The sequence below is a fragment of the Sceloporus undulatus genome, chromosome 2 (assembly GCF_019175285.1).
Source record: "Sceloporus undulatus isolate JIND9_A2432 ecotype Alabama chromosome 2, SceUnd_v1.1, whole genome shotgun sequence".
Classification (NCBI taxonomy): Eukaryota; Metazoa; Chordata; class Lepidosauria; order Squamata; family Phrynosomatidae; genus Sceloporus; species Sceloporus undulatus.
Genome location: NC_056523.1, coordinates 61,751,109 through 61,770,083, shown reverse-complemented (window position 1 = coordinate 61,770,083; position 18,975 = coordinate 61,751,109). Strand labels below are relative to the sequence as shown.

The 18,975-nt window shown below is 42.7% G+C and overlaps 1 protein-coding gene across 4 annotated transcripts in view; it reads left to right on the top strand.

Moving 5' to 3' along the window:
* The first annotated feature begins 10,113 nt into the window (after nt 1-10,113).
* Nucleotides 10,114-18,975, top strand: part of NINJ1 (ninjurin 1) — a 41,162-nt gene continuing 32,300 nt past the window's right edge. For all 4 annotated transcript variants that reach the window (XM_042453979.1, XM_042453981.1, XM_042453982.1 and 1 more), the window contains exon 1: nt 10,114-10,348. In XM_042453979.1, the coding sequence (XP_042309913.1) occupies nt 10,262-10,348 (87 nt within the window). In that variant the 5' untranslated portion in view covers nt 10,114-10,261. The remainder of the gene's footprint in view (nt 10,349-18,975) is intronic.

Genomic DNA, 18,975 nt, shown 5'->3' with positions numbered 1-18,975 from the left:
CTTTATTTATATAGCACCATAAATTTGCATGCCACTTTACAGGCATCATCAAAACAGCATATAACCTGCTAATAGCATACAATCTAAAAGTCATAAAATATAGATTATACTAATTAAGCATGTTATACTGTTAAAATACAAGCTGTAAAAACAATCAATGCATATAATCAAATTTAAAATTATAAAACAATATTAAAATACAGTTGCATAAGCTTTAGAAAACAATAAAGTCTTAGTCCACAGATATCAGGGATGCAGTTCCAGGAGTATGGTGCAGCAAGTGAAAAAGGACAAAGCTGATCCAAGGAAGAAGAAATCCTTGGATGGGTAAGACACTCCAAGCTCCTGGACTGCAAATCTTGAACAGGATGGTGAGATGAAATAAGGACTGACAGATAAAGGGGAGCTAGGTTGTGTAAAGCTTTAAATGTTAAGAGAAGAAGCTGATACCAAATTGTAAAAGGAATGGGTAGCCAGTGAAGAGATGCCAGAAGTGGGGTAACATGATCAAAGTAATGAGCTAAAAAGATAATCTTAGCAGCAGAATGTTGAATGGAAATCAGAGGTCTAAGGTGGGACAATGGGAGCCCCATCAAAAGAAGACTGCAGTAGTCAAGGTGGGAGATAGCTAGGGCACAAACTAAGGTCTTAGCAGAAGAAGCCAATAGAAAAGATTGAATTTTAGCAATATTATAAAGAAAAAAATCGGCATGACCTGGCTACAGCCTGAATCTGAGGAGCAAAGGACAAAGAAGAATAAAAAAAATAAATAAAGCCAAGGCTATGTGCTTCCTTCACAGGATAAATGGGAACATTATGGACCATGACAGAAAATGTATATTGTAAAGTAGGTTTTGAAGGAAAGATGAGTAACTCTGTCTTAGCCATGTTAAGTTTTAGACACCGTTAAAGCATCCTTGATGAAATAGCTGAGAGACATGATGTAACACATCATTCAATAGTTGAAAAAAGTTCTGGAGTAGAAAAATATAATTGCGTATCATCGGCCTATACAGTATTGAAAATCATACAAACTGATGAGATTAACAAGATAAAATGTGTATAAAGAAAATAACAATGCGCCAAATATGGAACCAACAGGAAAAGGAGAAGATATCTGACCTCCAGCTACCACAGCAAATGACCGATTTGAAGGATATGATACCAACTAAGGACTAAATCAATAAATCCTAGGTTCTGAACAAAATCTAACAAAGGACCATGATCGACTGTGTCAAAAGCTGCAGGGAGATCAAAGAGAATGAGAACTGGGTATAAACCTTTTGACTTGGCCTGAAGCAGATCATTTGTAATTTTTGTAAGGGTTGTCTCCGTAAAGTGCAGAGGGTGATTGAAAAAAGATCCATGATGTGATTATTAGAGAGAAACTCAAGACAGTGTATACAAATAGCATGTTCCAAGTCTTTCAAAAAGAAAAGCAACAGTGAGATAGGATGATAGTTTGAGAGAGAAGTTAACAACAAAATTATAATAGAAGTGAATGGATGTAGTAAATTTCAGGCGGAAAGTGACAGAAGCCATGGAGAAATTGCAGCTATTACCAACAGCAAGCATTGGATTTGTACTCTCTGTTCCCATGTGAATCAATGTCCCCACCACTGCTTTTGTGGATCTTTGTTTCTGTTGTGCATGAATGAATGACATCCGTTTTACCTTGTGAAAAAGAATACTGTATCACTCCAAGTTTGTTTAAATTTGCATGCTTGCTTGGAATCATGAGCTTGCATAACATGGTTTTATAATAGCTACATAATGACAGCCAACTTCTAACAATGCCCTTTTTATTTTAGGGGGGTTCTTTGTACGCTTTCAGTATTCACAGATAATTATAATGTTTAAAAATTATGAAATTTTAAAAATGGAAGTTGAATTTTTAAAAAAATAAAGAAAGAACTTTGTTAATACATTGCAGAATGTACAGTCATTTATTCTGCATGAAATACCTTTTCTGTTTCCTTTACTGGAAATACATCCTCAGCAGACCAGTTTGTATGCATTACAATGGGAAGGAGTTCAGAAAAAGTAAATGGACCAGGCCTGGTTCAAAATATAATTGTTTTTACAGACAGATATCACTATGGAAGAAAATATGTAAAAGAGAAGTATATCATCACGTGTGATGGTATCACAAGCACCACTTTTGTTGTCTGCATACATCTGATTACTTTGTGAGAACTGCCAGTTGTTGACCCTCAGTGTGGTGTATATACACACAGAGACAAACACTTAACACAGTAAACAACATATAATATCATACGTGATGATCTACAACATGGTTGTCCTCTAAGTACCTTCTGTGCATGGAAAAATAAATAAAGCATGAGACATGAAGCACATTGCAGACAAAAAGAAAGATCTAAGTGCTTCTGCAGCTGAGGTTTTTGGCAATTTCCTCTTCCAACCAGAACTCATTTTGCTGAGTCAACTGCCCATTCAAAGAACTGGCCACATTCTGAATGTAACTTGGGTAGCACCAGAAGGCCCCTGGGCTCAAAAATGCATACGTAGAAGCTATCCAGAGTCATATGGCACTTTGTTATCCTATTACAAAGAATTATTTACAAATGAGCTATATTCCAGCCTGGCCAAAAGCCTTGAGAATTGGTGAGAAATGTTCCTGTATTTATCAGGAGTGTGTGTGTCTGTCCTGCCCCAGTCTATTTCGTGCGAATTTCTTAGACTGGCCTTTAGGTTTTGAACCCAGAACAGGGTGGTTCTTCCCACCATCTCAGGAGCTTGTGGTACAGGTAGGGATTCTATGGGGCCATTCACATTACCTTTTACACCAGTTTTGAAATCGAATCTTCCACGTGAAGTTCATATTGGGCCCAATTCTGTCACAATCCATGTCGAGGCTTGCACAAGGAAGTGCCCCTTACCCCAGGGTATCCAGAATCAGGCTAAAAATTGTCTTTTCTCAAAAGACCCAGGTTCCGCTAAATCTGAACTTGCCCTCAATCATGATCAGGGCAAATTCAGGGAGGGATTAAGGTCAGAGGGTGGGAAGAGGTCAGAGCATTCCCTCCCCTCATCCGAGGTGAGGGGGAGGAGGAAAGAGCTGAAAGGAAAAGGGGGATCTGGAGGCAAAGGGCAAGAGGAGGCAAAAAGGGGGTGACTGATGGGGTCAATTCAGGTCAGGTCAGGAGGGCAGAGCAAGACAAGCCTCTCCTATCCGTCAGGGATCTTTTCTCTTTGATGTGTTTTTTTTTAAAATTATTTTTGGCAAAAAATGTGCATGTTCTTGGCAATAGATATATAGATATATAGATAGATGGTGTGCAGGAGCAAGGGTTAATTTAGGGCAGGTGGGGTAGGTGGGGGGGCAGAGCAAGGCAAGCCTCTCCTATCCATCAGGAACCTTTTCCCTTTGATGTGTATTTTTTAAAAATTATTTTTCTCTGTCTATGCACATATTCTTTCTTTTGGAATGACTGCTGGATTGCGAATGAATGTTACCCATCGAATGTAATGTTGCAACTTGGCAAATTGATACAGCTTTTGCTAGAGCAGCCTATTATTTCCTTTGGAATGACTGCTGGATTGTGAATGAATGTTACCAATCGAATGTAATGCTTCTCTTTCCAATTATGTAAATTGACAAATTGATACAGCTTTTGCTAGGAATTCAGGGGTAGCCTAGGGAGAGCAAAAAAAAATGCATCCTTTTCTGGCATTCTGAGGTGAGGAATTAATATTATTATTATTATTACCTGTGAGGGCGATCTTGCTGCGACATCTGTCACCCCATTGATCGCCAGGGTTGATTTGGCTGATCTGGCTGGCTAGGCGGGTGTCCCCTTCCTCCCTCACCGCTCCATGTGCGTCCCTCCCGAAGCTGCACGCTCGGTGGAAGAGGACAACCATCCCAGATAGAAGGAGTTTACCGTTCTTCGGTCAAGGGTATACGATAGCTGTGCTCCCCTGCTAGAACCTCCAAACAAGCTCAAGGATGGATTATTATTACCTGTGTATGAGGCATTCTGGGGTGGCAAGGAGTGGGGGATACTGGATGCATTAGCTTGAATTTTGGGGTTGAAAATGGGGCCAAGGGCAGATCATAACCTACAACACTGACCCAAATGCCCACAACACACACACACACACAAACACACACACAGAGAGAGACCAGAGGTTTTTAAATTTGACAAGTGGTGCCTGGTTCTTTAAAAGAAAGGAGGGGTGGAAAGCACACTTCTGATGCCCCTATCAGTGCTGGAAACATCACCTATGACCATTGCGGAACTAACTTTGATTGACAGCCAGGCACCTTCACCTTAAACACGAATTCTCCAAGAGGGCATTCATGTTAAAATGCCCCTGATTGGTAGTCAGCACTTGCTTCCGGAGAGATTCGGGAGAAGCCCCCCCCCCCAATTTGCCCAGTTCCTTCTGGAGCAATGCCGCCAGTGTGAATGAGCCCTATGTCTGTATCTATTGTCTTGGTTCCTTCTGTACATGTGGGTAGCCCCACTAGTGATCTGTTGAATGAAGGTGTGACTTTTGCCCTGGCAATTAACTTCTGCCACTCCTTCCCTCATTACATTTCTGGTTACTAGGCTAAACAACTGCTCTACACTTTATTTATTTATTTATTTATTTATTTATTTATTTATTTAATATGCCTCCTTTCTCCCAGAAAGCTACTCAAGGTGGCTCACAAATAAAATCATTTAAAAACTTTACAATAAAAACTTAAAACAATTAAAACCATCTTGTTAAAACTGTGTAAAATCACATAAAACATACAAAAGTTAAAAACATAAAAAGAGCACACATCCCTTATAAAAGCCTCTCTGACAATGATTATATATTAAAAATCCTGCTCAAATAAAAACATATTTGCCTGCTGGTGAAAGGAAAGCCATCCTAGCTTCCCAGGGAAGAGAGTTCTGGAGGGTAGGAACGACTGCGAAGGTGCTCTCAAGTGTCCACTCCGAGGAAGCCTCGGAGTGGCAGCCCAGTGGGACCAAGAGAAAGCCTTCCCTTGTAGACCTTAGAACTTTTGTAGGTTTATATGGAGAGATAGACCTAAGCCATATAGGGCTTAATAGGTCATGAACAGCACTTTGAATTGTTTCCAGAAATGAACTGCTAGTCAGTGAACCTACTGGTTGCTGCATACACAGTATATTTCATATGTTTTGTTTTTCTACAATGATAGTGCTAAATTGGTATAAGGCATTACCTTTATGGTATGTTTGCACTATGATTGTAAAAAACGATTTTAACATAAACATGCCAGGTCAGGAAGATGGATATAGGAGAAGAACATGGGGAGAGGGTGGTGTCGAATTTATGAAAGGGGTGATGGAGAGGGAAGGAAACTCCACCCACACTACAGTTAACCACAGCTCAAGCGGGGGGGGGGGAGAAGGATGAAGCACAAAATCTATTAGTTTTAGCAGTCCTAAAATAGAATAAATTGACAGATAAATTTCTCCTACCATTCTCTTACTGAAAATGCTGAGATCACTTAAGGAAATAATAATAATAATAATAATAATAATAATAATAATAATAATAATAATTTCTATACCGCTTTTCCGCAGTAATCAAAGCGGTGTACATAGTAAAATTATTAAAACAACATAAAATTAAAACCACATTACATTAATTACAATATACAATTAAAATCCAATTCATAGGTGTATGTAAGTGAGACTTGTGACATGACTGCCCACAGTTGTCATTATTTTGGAATGGCTTCATGCTCTGTTCCCAAACTAAGTAACCAACAATATTATCTTATCACCACTTCATTACAACTTTCCCAGCCAATTACATTGAATCACTTTTTCCTGATTGCTCTTCCTGTTGCTGGTTATTACAAAAATGGTTTGTATATGTTTTATTATGTAGAATGCAAAAACTTTGTTTTGAGAAATTAGGATGAAAGAAAATAAAGGATTTGCCCAAAGTGAAATTACATTTGGCCCTTAATATCCACTGGGGTTTGGTTCCAGGACTCCTGTGGATAACAAAATCCATAGATGTCAAAGTCCCATTAAATGGAATCAATAATAGTAAAATGATGTTCCTTATTATAAAATGGCAAAATCAAGGTTTGCTTTTTGAAATTTATAATTTTTAAAAATATTTTCAAACCATGGATGCTTGAATCCATGGATTAAAAAAATTGATGGATATGGAGAGCAACTATACTTAAAAGACGATTTGCCAGATAAAATGGTGAATTTATAGAAGTAATTTAAAAGGGTGAAGTAACACGAAGAGAATATGCTTTGCCTTGTGTCATGCTCCACAGAGCCTACATCCATGGATTCGACCAACCACAGTTCAAAAACGTTCACACAGAAACAAAAAATTCCAGAAAGAAAACCTTGATCTTGCCATTTTATTTCAGGGATGCCATTGTACAATGGGACTCGAGCATCCATAGATTTTGGTATCCATTGGAGCTTCTGGAACTACCCCCTAAGGGCCCATTGCACATAATTATAGCACTGTGATTCCATTTCAACTGCTAGAGTTCCATCTTATGGAATGCTGATGTTTGCACTACAGTCCTCTGGCTGAGAATTCTAATTGCCCCTTTCTAAACTACAAATCCCAGGATTCCATAGGATGGAATCATGGCAGTTACAGTGCAATCATAGTACTAAGTCTGTAGTTCAAGCAGAAAGATGCATAACTTCAACATTATCTGGTGAGGTGTCCCTTCCTTGCCCAGAACATGAGCCACTTTAGAGAGGTATGCCGCCCTGAGTAAAATGTGTGTGCACTGTACTGAAGTTTTTTATTTTATACAACACTATCAAAGTCTGGCCAGGTGAGGACTGGATCATTGCTTGCTAATTAAAGAACCAGGTTTGTTGTTGTTGTTGTTGTGTGCCTCCAAATCATGTTTGATTTATGGCAACAGGGGAACCTCTCACAGAGTTTTCTCGCCAAGTTTTCAGAAGAGTTTTGTCATTGCCATCCTCTGAGGCTGAGACAGTGTGACTTGCCCAAAGGGTTTTTCTGCTTGAGCTAAATTTAAACCCTGGTCTCCAGACTCATATTCCAATGCTCAAATCACTATACAATACTGACCCCTTCCAACCTTATATCATAGATGGGAAGTATGCAGCCCTCCAGATGCAAATTCCCCCTGATTTAGCCAGCATAGGAATGCTAGGAATTGCAGTCCAACAACTCCTGGAGGGCTCCAAAATCCAAGCCCTCACCTCACCCCGCCGCCATGATGGGGAATGAGATATGTGTTTTTTTTTTAACTCAGAAGTTATGGCCCAGTCCTTCCTTGGCCAATACTTTGGAACTGTTGTTTAAAATAAAAAGCTCCAGGCTAAAAAAATAAATAAATACTGGAGCACTTCTGTGTTTTCAAAGAGCTCATGCATGCGTCCTTGTTCACGCTTGATGACACTCAAGGATTACGTACTCCACTGGGGCTTAAACCTGAATGCAAAATGAGAGAACCATTTCTTTGCCTTCATTTGAATACTGGTTCCTTCAACCTTTGTGATAAACTGTTGGACTAAAACTTCAGGTTACCCTTCACACTTTGTTGTCTCACAACTGTCTTGAAAGCAGACTTGCCAAGTCCCTTGCCAAGCTATAAATCTCAGTATCCCAGGACAGTGCCATGCTAGTTAAAGTGGTACCAAAGTGCTATAACTGTGCAGTGTGGATACATAACTGCTCCGTTGCTTCAGTTCTCTGCTTTATCAAAGCTTTTTCTGTTTAATTTCTTTGGTGTCTCTTTTGCTACAACTTAGCTAATATATTATATTAGGTCGGGGGTATTTTTCCAGTCATGCTATTCAAGGGTGAAAAGTTTCAGGCATGACTATTGTGCTACTGGTGATGCTAAACTGGGCAGAGTCTGGTCCCCCAGACTGAACAGCCCACCAGGCTACTTCTTCCTTTGCAAGCAGAAACAAAGTAGCTGATTTCCATAGTGGCATCTCCAGAGGACCCAGTCTCCAGTTGGCAATGAGCAAAAGAAAGACACACTTCTTGGACTGCAGCTGCACTGTAGAAATACTCCAGGTTGACACCATTTTGTGCCAAAACATATTGCAGAAATAATCCAGTTTGAGACTGCTTTAACCGCCATGGTTCAGTGCTAGGGAATTTTATGAACTGTAGTTTTGTAAAACATTTACCCTTCTCTATCATAGAGACTTCTGGTGTCACAACAAACTACAGTTTCCAGGATTCCCTATCAATGAACCAGGGCAGTTAAAGCAGCGTCAAACTGGATTATTTCTGCAGTGTGTTTTGGACCATAATTGCAGGGCTACCATCCAGCGTTCTGCACCTATTAAACAAAGCTTTATCTGCAGTGTTTGTCGAAGGACATGGCCATCAGGAGGGTGTTTCCCTTGTGGGTTCTGTTGTTCCACCTGCCTGGTCACACCTCCAACTAGCAGCTTTCACTGGGGAGTTGCTGCTAATATGGATGTGTGTGAAGGTGTTCATGCCTTTTTTCACAATCATCTTTAATGAGGATCTATGCCCAGGAGTGTTCTCCCATCCCATCTTGTTTCTTTTACTTATCTGTTGCTTAGAGGCCATCAAGGAGCCCAGTAACCATGAGGACTAGGGTACCTTTTCCTGGCTGGAAACAGGGATTCCCTAGCAAGAAGAGGGTCTGTTTCTCTAACTTGAAGGTGGGCTATCTGAAGTGCTGTGGGTCAGCTTTCCTTCTTTTGCTGTAAATGTGCTATGAGCAAGTTTTCCTCCTGTTAGGTGGGCTGTGGAACGTTGCTGTTCATGCCTTCAAGTTACCTCTGACTTACAGAGACCCTAAAAAGAACCTGTCATGGGGGTTTCTTGGTAGGATTTGTTCAGAACGGAGTTTGTCTCTGTGCAAGGATAATATTGATACCACTGTATCATAGTTTGAATGTTATTGAATTTGCTATATGGCCAACACAGCTCCCCCTACTTGTCTCATTGATACAATTGGTATTTGATATGGTTAACAGACCTGTTTGCACGTGTTATTTCAACTTTTACGATGTTTTAAAATACTGATAACTGGTGTTACGATGCCTTGCAACTGTAATGGTGGTTGGTAGACCTTTAGTTTGGTCAACTAGAGAAGAGATGATTAAGAGGCAATATGATAGCCCTGTTTAAATATCTGAAGGGGTGTCATGTTGAGGCGGAACCAACAACAAGTACAGGTTTGCTCCTTTCAGGACTTGCAGAATTGCAGAAAATGATCATTATTATTTCCAAGGAGTATTGGACTTGGATTTCTATTGCATGCATTGTATGTTTCTATGGAAAGTATAGTGTTTGTGGTATATAATTGTTTTATTGAAGTTTAAATATTAGATATAAATTTTGATATCCTTGTCATAATTTGTATTATTATTATTTTTTACAAATACCTAACTCTTTCCCCCCCATTCATATTGAGGGTGGAGCAAGCTTGTTCTCTGCTGCTCCAGAGAACAGGACCCAGAGCAATGGGTGCAAACTAGAGGAAAAGAGATTCCACCTCAACATTAGGAAGAACGCCCTGAAGGTAAGAGCTGTCCAACAGGGGAACACACTCCTTTGGAGTCCCCTTCCTTGGAGGCTTTTAAACAGAGGCTGGATGGCCATCTGTCAAGGTGTGTGTGTGTGTGTGCTTTGACTGTGAGTTCCTGCATGGCAGAATGGGGTTGGACTGGATGACCCTTGAGGCCTCTTCCAACTCTAAGATTCTAAATGCAGAGAACACAGCTGCTGACTAATGCTACCCCGAGTTAAAGTGTCCCTTCGCCAGCCAGCAGCTGATGTCACTGCAAGGGTGAAAAACCAGGGGCCCCTTCAGCTGCTGCTTGGACTGCCAGCCCCAGCATCCTTTAAGGCAGCCCAGGCAAGGCTGGGCGCTGCAGTCCAAGAGCACCTGGAGAGTGGCAGGAATGATTCCGCTGGTCTAATAATGGGAGTGAAGCCGGTGACTAGAACGTGTCCTGTTCCGTGACAGCCCAGGGCCTAGGGCTTCACTCCCAGCAGCAGCAGAGCTGAGCCTTGAGCCAGGAAGCCTCCTCTGATGAGGCGGGAACTAGTGGGCGCCTTCTTTCTGCCAAGAGGAGGAGGAGGAGGAGGAGAGAGAGAGAGAGAGAGACCGGCGCTTGGCTCCCTCCCTCCTCCTGCTGCTGCTGCCAGCGGAGGCCAGGGGCTCCTTCCCGGACTGGGAGGCGGCTCTGGGGCCAGAGGTGGCTCCATCCTCCTTCCCAACCCTGGGCTCTCCTTCCTCTCCCGCCTTGAGGCAGCCATGGACCCCGAGAGCACAGAGACCCTGGAGCTGAACGGCCTCGCCGCCGGGAATGGCAACGGGGACGCCTCCCCGCAGCCCGACCAGGTAGGACCCCCAGGGCCCCCCGCTCAGCCTCCTCGCCGCCAGGAGGGAGCCCCAAATGCCCTCCCTTTGGAGCAGGAGCACTGACCAGAAGTCCTCCTCCTCCTTTCTAGGGCCTGCCCTCCATTCCAGCCTTCTCTCCAGCAGGACTCAGAAGCGCCGCTGACCTGGTTTGTGGCCCTTTCTTTGGCCAGGGAGCAAGAGCAAGGAGGAGGAGGAGGAGGGCCTTTCCATGCCGCTTCCCGAGCTCCTAGTCCTCAACCTCTGGTCCTCCAGACGTTTGGGACTTCAGCTCCCAGAACCCCTTGCCATTGGTCCCGCTGGCTGCAGCTTCTGGGAGCTGAAGTCCAAATGTCTGGGGCGGGGGGGGAGAGGTTGAGAACCATGGTGCGGTTTACAATTGGGGACTAAGCTAATACCCCCCCATGTCCTACTCTGTTGTTGTTGTTGTTGTTGTTGTTGTTGAATTGCCTCCATTTCCCGGAGCCTAAATGCCCTCCTTTGCGGTTCCAGGACTGTCTGCTCCCCCTGCCCAGCCAGGCCCGGAGTGAAGGGGGGGAAAGAAGCCCCGCTAACACCGCTTTTGCGTTTGTGTGAGATATTTCGCCTCCCCTGCCGGACAACTCTGCCCCCCAACGGACTACAGTTCCCAGAATTCCATAGCACTCAGCCCTGGCTTTTAAAGCGGTGCTCAACCTGAGTTATTTCTGCAGTAGGGACGCATCTACACTGGAGGGATAGCCCGGTTTGGCACCGCTTTAACTCTCTGCCTGAATCAAGGCTATGGAATTCTGGGAGTTGGAGTTTGTTGTGGGGTCCAGAACTCCCAGAATTCCATAGCAAAGAGCTAGACAAAGAGTTAAAGCGGCGCCAAACCGGGTTATCCTTCCAGTGTGGATGCAGCCTTTGTTTCCTCCCGGGCAGAAGGAGGTTGGGAGGGAGGAAGCGGGGTCTCCCCTGTTGTTTGGGGCCCTCACAGAGAGTTTACACAGATTCAACCTAAACTATGTGGAAATAGAAATAGTAAAATAATGTTCATACCTGGGATCCAATATTGATCAGAGCGGGGACTGTAGTCATGAAATCATAAGAAGCCCATAAGACTGGGCAGGGCAGCTATGAGAGAACCAGAAAATATCCTAAAATGTAAATACATACAATGGAGCATGAAAGTTAGAATCATACAGGCCATTGTATTCCTCCCTACCATGTATGGATGTGAGAGCTGGACAGTTAAGAAAGTGGATAGAGAGAAAATCAGTTCATTTAGATGTGGTGCTGGAGAAGAGTGCTGAAGTTACCATGGACAGCTGAGAAAGCCAAACAAATGGGCCCTAGAGCAGATCAAACCAGAAATCTCTCTGGAAGCCAGGATGACTAGACTGAGGCTGTTGTACTTTGGCCACATCATGAGGAGGCATGACTCACTGCAAAAAAACAATAATGCTAGGAAGGTAGAGGGAAGCAGAAAGAGAGGAATGGATGAATGGATTCTATTAAGGAAGTCTTGGGTATGAATTTGTGGGACCTGAACAAAGCAGTGGAGAATAGGGAGTTTTGGAGACGTCTCATGTATAGGGTCATCATGGGTCGGGATAGACTCAAGGGTGGATAACAACAACAACAAATAATATCATCTCTTAATCTTCTCCAGCTCCCTAACTCTCCTCATAGGGCATGGGTTTCCACACCCTTCCCCATTTTTTTCCTCTTTTCTGCTTCAGTGTCACTGGGGGAGGAGGGGTTAGGGCTGCACCAGGTGACACCCGGGTGGGGGTGACATCTGGTCAGGTCCCCTCGCCCCATCTCTCCTTGCCGTGGCTCAGTTTTCCTCAGGGGAGAGCTGGGCTACAGCAAGGAGGGATGGGGAGGCGCACACAGCTGGCTCGGCTTTATGCCACAGCCTGAGTCTCCAGTGGAAAACTGAGCCATGACAAGGAGAAGCCCCACCCCTTCCACCCCAGGATAACACTGCCCCTCCACACTATTATTTCTGTGGAGCTTATCACATGGGGAAAAATTAGAAATTTAAAATGGTAAGAACCCATTATTAATTCACAATTGCTCAAATAGTTTTCACATGCAAAATGTTGCTATCCCATGCAGAATCTAAGATAAATCTACACTTGTGCACAAATGCGTGAATGATTTTCATATGATGGGACCAAATATGCCTCCATCCTGATAATAGTAAAAGTGTGTGCATCCTGAAAAAGCGATCAAATGCACAAATGATTTTCACACATAGACTGTGACAAATCTCTCTGTGTCTCTGTGCCTTCCCTTAGCAGCTGTTCCTTTTAAGACCCCTGGCTATGGGGGTTGAAGCTGGAGACAGGCAGACATACACAGGAAAGAGCAAGGGGGAATTTAGCCTTTTCTCCATCTCGCTTGCTGTGTCCCTGCCTTTGCCTCAGTAGCTGTTTCTTTAAGATCTCTGGCTAGGAGGGAAGGCTGAAGTGATCTCCGACCAGCTTATTTCTTGATTCATGTCACTTTCTTGTTGAATTCTAAGTGGTTTGCATGCAAGGTCATGGGAAAACCATTCGCGCAATTGTGCCAAATAAGTGTGCCTAATTGTGCTGGATAACAGCAGGTTCTGACCCTTTTAAACCTTCAGTTTTCCCCATGTGATAAACTCCTGTCTAACCTTAAAATTGTTCACACATTATGCTGTACAAGTATGTACACTTATCTGTGCACTCAGGAGCCCATAAGATGTAGCAGTACAGTCGGCCCTTCATATCCATGAAGGATCTGTTCTGCATCCCCCCCCCCCCATAGCAAAACCCGTGGTTGCTCAAGTCCGTGTTGTCCTCAATGGCGGTGCATGCCCATGGCCGCTCCACCATTAGGGACAGCCCTCATTGTCCCATGGTGGTGCATACATACGGCTACACCATCATTGGGGACAACAGAACTTAATGGCACCATAACCATGTGCATGGGCTGCCACAGGACAACGGGCTGTCCCTAATGGTAGTGCGGCCATAGGCATGTGCTACCATTCGGGACAACAAGGGCTTGCCATCTGCAGATGTTCAGATCCATGAATAGCAAGTCTGTGGACATCGAGCACTGACTGTAATTAATTGAAATGTAGATCAGTAATGTTGAGCATCCATTCTTCTGTTCTTATTTTGCTTCTTCTTAATATTTTTTCCATCACAAGTGACATATTCATACTAGGGCAGTAGTAGATTTGCCTCAATAGTATAGTACAGTGCACACACGTTATATGCAGGCACACTATACTCGGCTTTCACTTTATGCTGAAAAGCCATGCAACGAAACTGGCAATGGCGCACACGCCCATGCCACATGCGCTATGCCATGCCACATGCACAAGCCCTGTTATTTTAATTGGGGCTCAAGCATACGAAGTATTCGCCTCACGTGGAGGTGTCCGGGATGGCAAGGGAGCACTGCAGTAGGAATCAGTAGTGTAGTGGTTTGTCTTTTGCACTTTTGGACTCGGACATCCTGAGAACATGGCTCAGATCCCTACTCAACCATGGAAACCCACTGTGTGACCTTGGACAAGTCACACACTGTCAGAAGAAAGTGATGACAAAATATCCTCTGAAAAAATCTTGCCAAGAAAAGTCTAGTATAGGGCGGGGTTGATATGAAGGTACATAGCACAACAATATATACTCAGATTACAAGAACCTCTCTATTGTGATCAATTCATGATTTTTTTCATTTCTAAATCCAGAGCATAGGTGCACAATTTGTAACCCTGCAGATTATGTTGAATAGCAACTCTTAATTTCCCTTGTCTTTGACTGTGCTGGTCAGGGCTGGTGGGATTTGTAGTCCAACAGTACCTGGCCACAAAATTCTCATTCTTGGCAAATGGAGAACAGTACTAAAGCCAATATTTTCAGACAGTTTTCACCCAGCAGGACCTTTGAGGCCAAAGAATGAGTGACAGGCTGAGGACTATCATTGTGTACCAGTGTGGTTGCAAATAGGCATGAGAGAACACTGTAAGGACTCATTCCCACTATGAAACAGAGCAAATTGCCAATCGGTGTAAATGACCCTTGTTCTTATTTGAAACCAATTTCTGTCGCAATGTGAATCCCCAGTCTGCAGTGTCTCTCATGTTCCTTGATTCTTGTTTGCACACTGCATTTGGTGGTCCCTATGTAGACTTCTCCGCAGCTGCATGGTATGCGGTAAACTTCTGCGGCTGTGAGAGGGTCTCTCTGGTCCTTGGCTGAGCGAAGCATTTGTTGGATTTTCTTAGTTGGTTTGTAAACTATTTGAAGGTTGTGTTTCTTCACCAGTTTCCCTATTCAAATGGTTTACAGACTGGGTCAGTCACAAAAACCACCAGTAGCAGAACATGTTATAAACTATCCTGGGCATAAAATGCTGTTTGAAAACACTGAAATTCTGGACCATGCCAACAACTACTATGTCAGGATGCACAGGGAAGCCACTGAAATCCACAAACACCTGGACAATTTCAACAAGAAAGAGGAAACCCTTAAAGTAAACAAGGTTTGGCTACCAATCCTAAAAAAATAGCAAGATGAAGTTTCGACAAATGCAAATGAGAAATCTCCCAGGGTCAGAGGTTTCCTAGCAGACAGTGATAACTTTACTTGACACTAATACTCTTTTGCATACCCTCCCACCCTGAGGCCTGCCATTAGCAACAGAACAATACATGCCTTCCCAGAGTCACACAGTATATACATACCCCATAAAAAAGTATGGATGCTGGCCATGAAAGCCTTCGACTCCACAGAAGAAAAAAATGTTTTACCTTGGTTGAAGTCCCAATCCATATTGGATTGCAAAAGAGGGGTCCCTGTTGAGATGCAAATGGACTTTGAATTTTTTGGACTTTGAAAATCTCCATATTGCTGCATGGCCAGAAAGAAGAGGAGCCTGCCTGCAAAAGATATCCTCCCCATCATAACATCTTTACTAAGGACTGAAGCAACATGCAGGCATATGACTAAGATCTCAAATTGTTTTTGTTTTTTTTCTTTCTCCTGTTTGGTTTGTAACATCTTGATTGATGAAGAAGACCATGGAGCTTTGAAAGCCTTTAACAAGGATATTGGGCATTTTGGTTGGCCAATAAAGGTATCACTGATGGATTTTTGTTTGTATTTGTTAAATGGCCAACACAGCTACCTCTGAATATTTAATGGAGTGGGTTTATTAATCATACTTAGAGACTGATTTCTGTGTATCTCCTCTAAATATGACTAAATCTAGACCCCACCCATTGTTTTCAAATTTAGAGTGCATCCCAGTTCTTTGATTTATTGTGGATAAAGATTATAATCCAAACATGAGCTTAGTCATGGCTGATGATTTCCATGTGCCAGAATAATTTAGTTTGGCTATTACTCTGAAGCTATCCAGAGCACTAGCCAAATAGGTTCAACACTGCGAATAGCATTTTTGGACTAAAATCCAGAGTGGATACAGAAGCATACTAGCATTGACATGACCAGGTGCCAGTGGGTTGTGCCACAATTAATGGTGCACTCCATTAATTGATACTATTTGCACTTCACTCCCTGTTTTGTTTTGATCTTTGGGCAAAGCGCTGCGCTCCAGGTATCATCTTCTTCCTTTTGTCAAATGTCTATAGATACAATTTCAGCTTCTTTCTCTTTCTGATATTGCAGAAGAGGGAGTGGACAGATACTCACTGCACCTGTTTGCATAAGACAAAGGCCTGTTACAGACAGGCCAAAATAAAGCTGCTTCGAGTCACTTTGGAGGTATGGTATTTCAATGATGCATGCGTCCTAAGAGTCCAAAAGCTGCACCAAAGCCACGCTCCTGTCCTAAGGACTGGAGTGCAGCTTTGGTACAGCTTTTGGACTCTTAGGACGCATGCATCATTAAAATACCATTCCTCCAAAGTGACTCGAAGCAGCATTATTTTGGCCTGTCTGTAACAGGCCAAAGAATCCTTTCTGCTAATACTCACCAGGCCTGCAGGCCTGGCACCTGTTTTCGATGCCAAGGCTGAAAATGGGGCTATATGAAGCAAGAACTACATCCATTAAAAAAATTGGCAAATGTAATATCAGAGCCATTGGCAATAATCTTTGAGAACTCCTGGAGAACAGGAGAAGTCCCAGCAGACTGGAGGAGTGCAAACGTTGTCCCCATCTTCAAAAAGAGGAAAAAAGAGGATCCCAACAATGATCATCCAGTTAGTCTGACATCAATACCAGGAAAGATTCTAGAGCAGATCATTAAACAGAGAGTCTGTGAACATCTAGAAAGCAATGCCACAATCACAAAAAGTCAGCATGGAGAAACAAGTCATGCCAGACAAACCTTATCTCTTTCTTTGATAAAATTACCAGCTTAGTAGATGAAGGGAATGCTGTGGATATAGTATATCTTGATTTCAGTAAGGCCTTTGACAAAGTTCCCCATGACATTCTTGCAAACAAGCTAGTGAAATGTGGGCTAGACAAGGTAACTGTTACATGGATTTGTAATTGGTTTACTGGCCAAAGCCAAAGGGTGCTCAACAATTGCTCTTTTTCATCCTGTAGAGAAGTGACCAGTGGGGTCCCACAGGGTTCTGTCCTGGAGGAAAAGAGATTCCACCTCAACATTAGGAAGAACTTCCTGACAGTAAGGGCTGTTCGACAGTGGAACACGCTCCCTCGGAGTGTAATGGAGTCTCCTTCCTTGGAGGTTTTTAAACAGAGGCTGGATGGCCATCTGTCGGGGATGCTTTGATTGGGATTTCCTGCATGGCAGGGGGTTGGACTGGATGGCCCTTGTGGTCTCTTCCAACTCTACGATTCTATGATTCTAAGAATAGATCCAGATACCATGACCATAAGCAGATACTGCTTGGGATTACTAGCCAGCTTCTACCCCTTTTCCACTTCCAGTGTGCATAGAAGATTTGGGAAAGAGGTGAAGGTTTCATGCATTTGTGTTAGAGTACAATGAAAAGCTACCAGGAGAGACATCTACTGTTTCTTATCCATACCTCCCTGAAATTGACCAGAAAATCCCAAGCCCTCTGAGCACACCAGAGAATTTGCAGCAAAGGTGGTTTCATCCACATCCAGGAGCTAAGAAACGGCTACCTTCTTGCAGTAGTTCTTATCAAAACCTTGGCATGAGAGATGTCTGGGGAGCAGGAATGTATGCTGCTAATTCTCCCTTCTTCAGAAATAAGAGCATGGGCAGGAAGAACCTGCTCTTCTTCTGGTGTGCAGACTTTGGGCACTTGTAAGCCAGCACATAATGTATTTCAGTTACATTTGAATAACGACAGCCCTCAGCAACTCAGAAGAGTCTTTGCTTCAGAACAGATCTTTCTTTGTCTAGAAATGAAGTACTGTATGAATCTGTTACTGTGGGAGATCACAAGTACTTTGGGAGGAAGAAACTGCTGAATGGTGAAAAACCATTTAATTTTTGAGTGGTCTCTCATCTCCACTTTATAGGAAAATATGATTGATTCTGTCATTTACTTCACAGTTCTGAAGCAGCTAGTAGTAAACATTTCTTCAGTATGCTTCAGTCAGGTTTCTGGCCTTGCTGTAGAAGTGAGGCTACTTTATTTGCTCTCTGGAATGAGCAGTGTCTGGAGGTTGGGGTGCGGTAGCAAAACCAAATTGATTTTCAGCAGACATCAGATGCTGTTATTAATATAGAGCACCACAGTATTCTGTTGGAAAATCTGAGAAATCTAGCAAGTTAGAAGACTGCTTTTAAGTGGTTTCACTGATTTCTAACAGGTTGGTCCCTAAAATAGCATTGGCACACAGTTATTCTAGTTCTTAGTAATTTTCCAAAAGGAACTTGTCTGTCTTTTCAGGTTTCTTTTTAAAGCCATCCATATGAAGCTCTTTGGAAATATTACATTTTGGGTTATATTTTAATATAATAATGGAACTCAACTTTGTTTTTCTCAGGTTCAAACTAGGTCTAGCATAGCTTCTTCTACTTTTCTGTAGAAGAAAACTATGGATGCCAGCCATGAAAGCCTTCGACTCCACATTATATATTTTGTTTGCTTTTACAAAATAAATAAATAAATAAAATGAAAAGAAAAATGGCTACTTATGTTCAAATTATACCTCTTAAAGGTTTGCTATAGACTCACTTCATTGTATACATAAATTTGTACCTATATTAGATAAACTGTTTACTATGTAATTTGCATTGCATTGCATTGTTCATTCTGAATTCTGTTGCATGTTTCATTTTCAAGTTTATTGGGAAACTATTATCATGAGGAAGAAGAAAGGCCAGGTCTCCACAAAAACAGAAGTAGTGTTTTCCGTATTTAGTATGGGAATATCCTCTCATAAGGCGTCTTGAAAATTTGCAATAGTGCATTTGTGGGTTTCCCCCAGGAATTATGTAATATGGGGCTTCCCCATCCCACTTGGTAATGTAGTGCATTCAAAAGTTTCTAAGACTGCACTGTGTAATGGTTTTATTCTGCCTGTAAAGAACCATGGCTATTTGGGACTGCTAAGGAAGACACAAAAGCACATGCACTTTTGTTACAAACTAAGACCTGGTACAGGCGGATAGGATTTCTGTCCTGGATGGAGGCCGCAGCAGACAAACGTTCCAGCCTCCACAAGGTCTAAAAAGAACCCGCT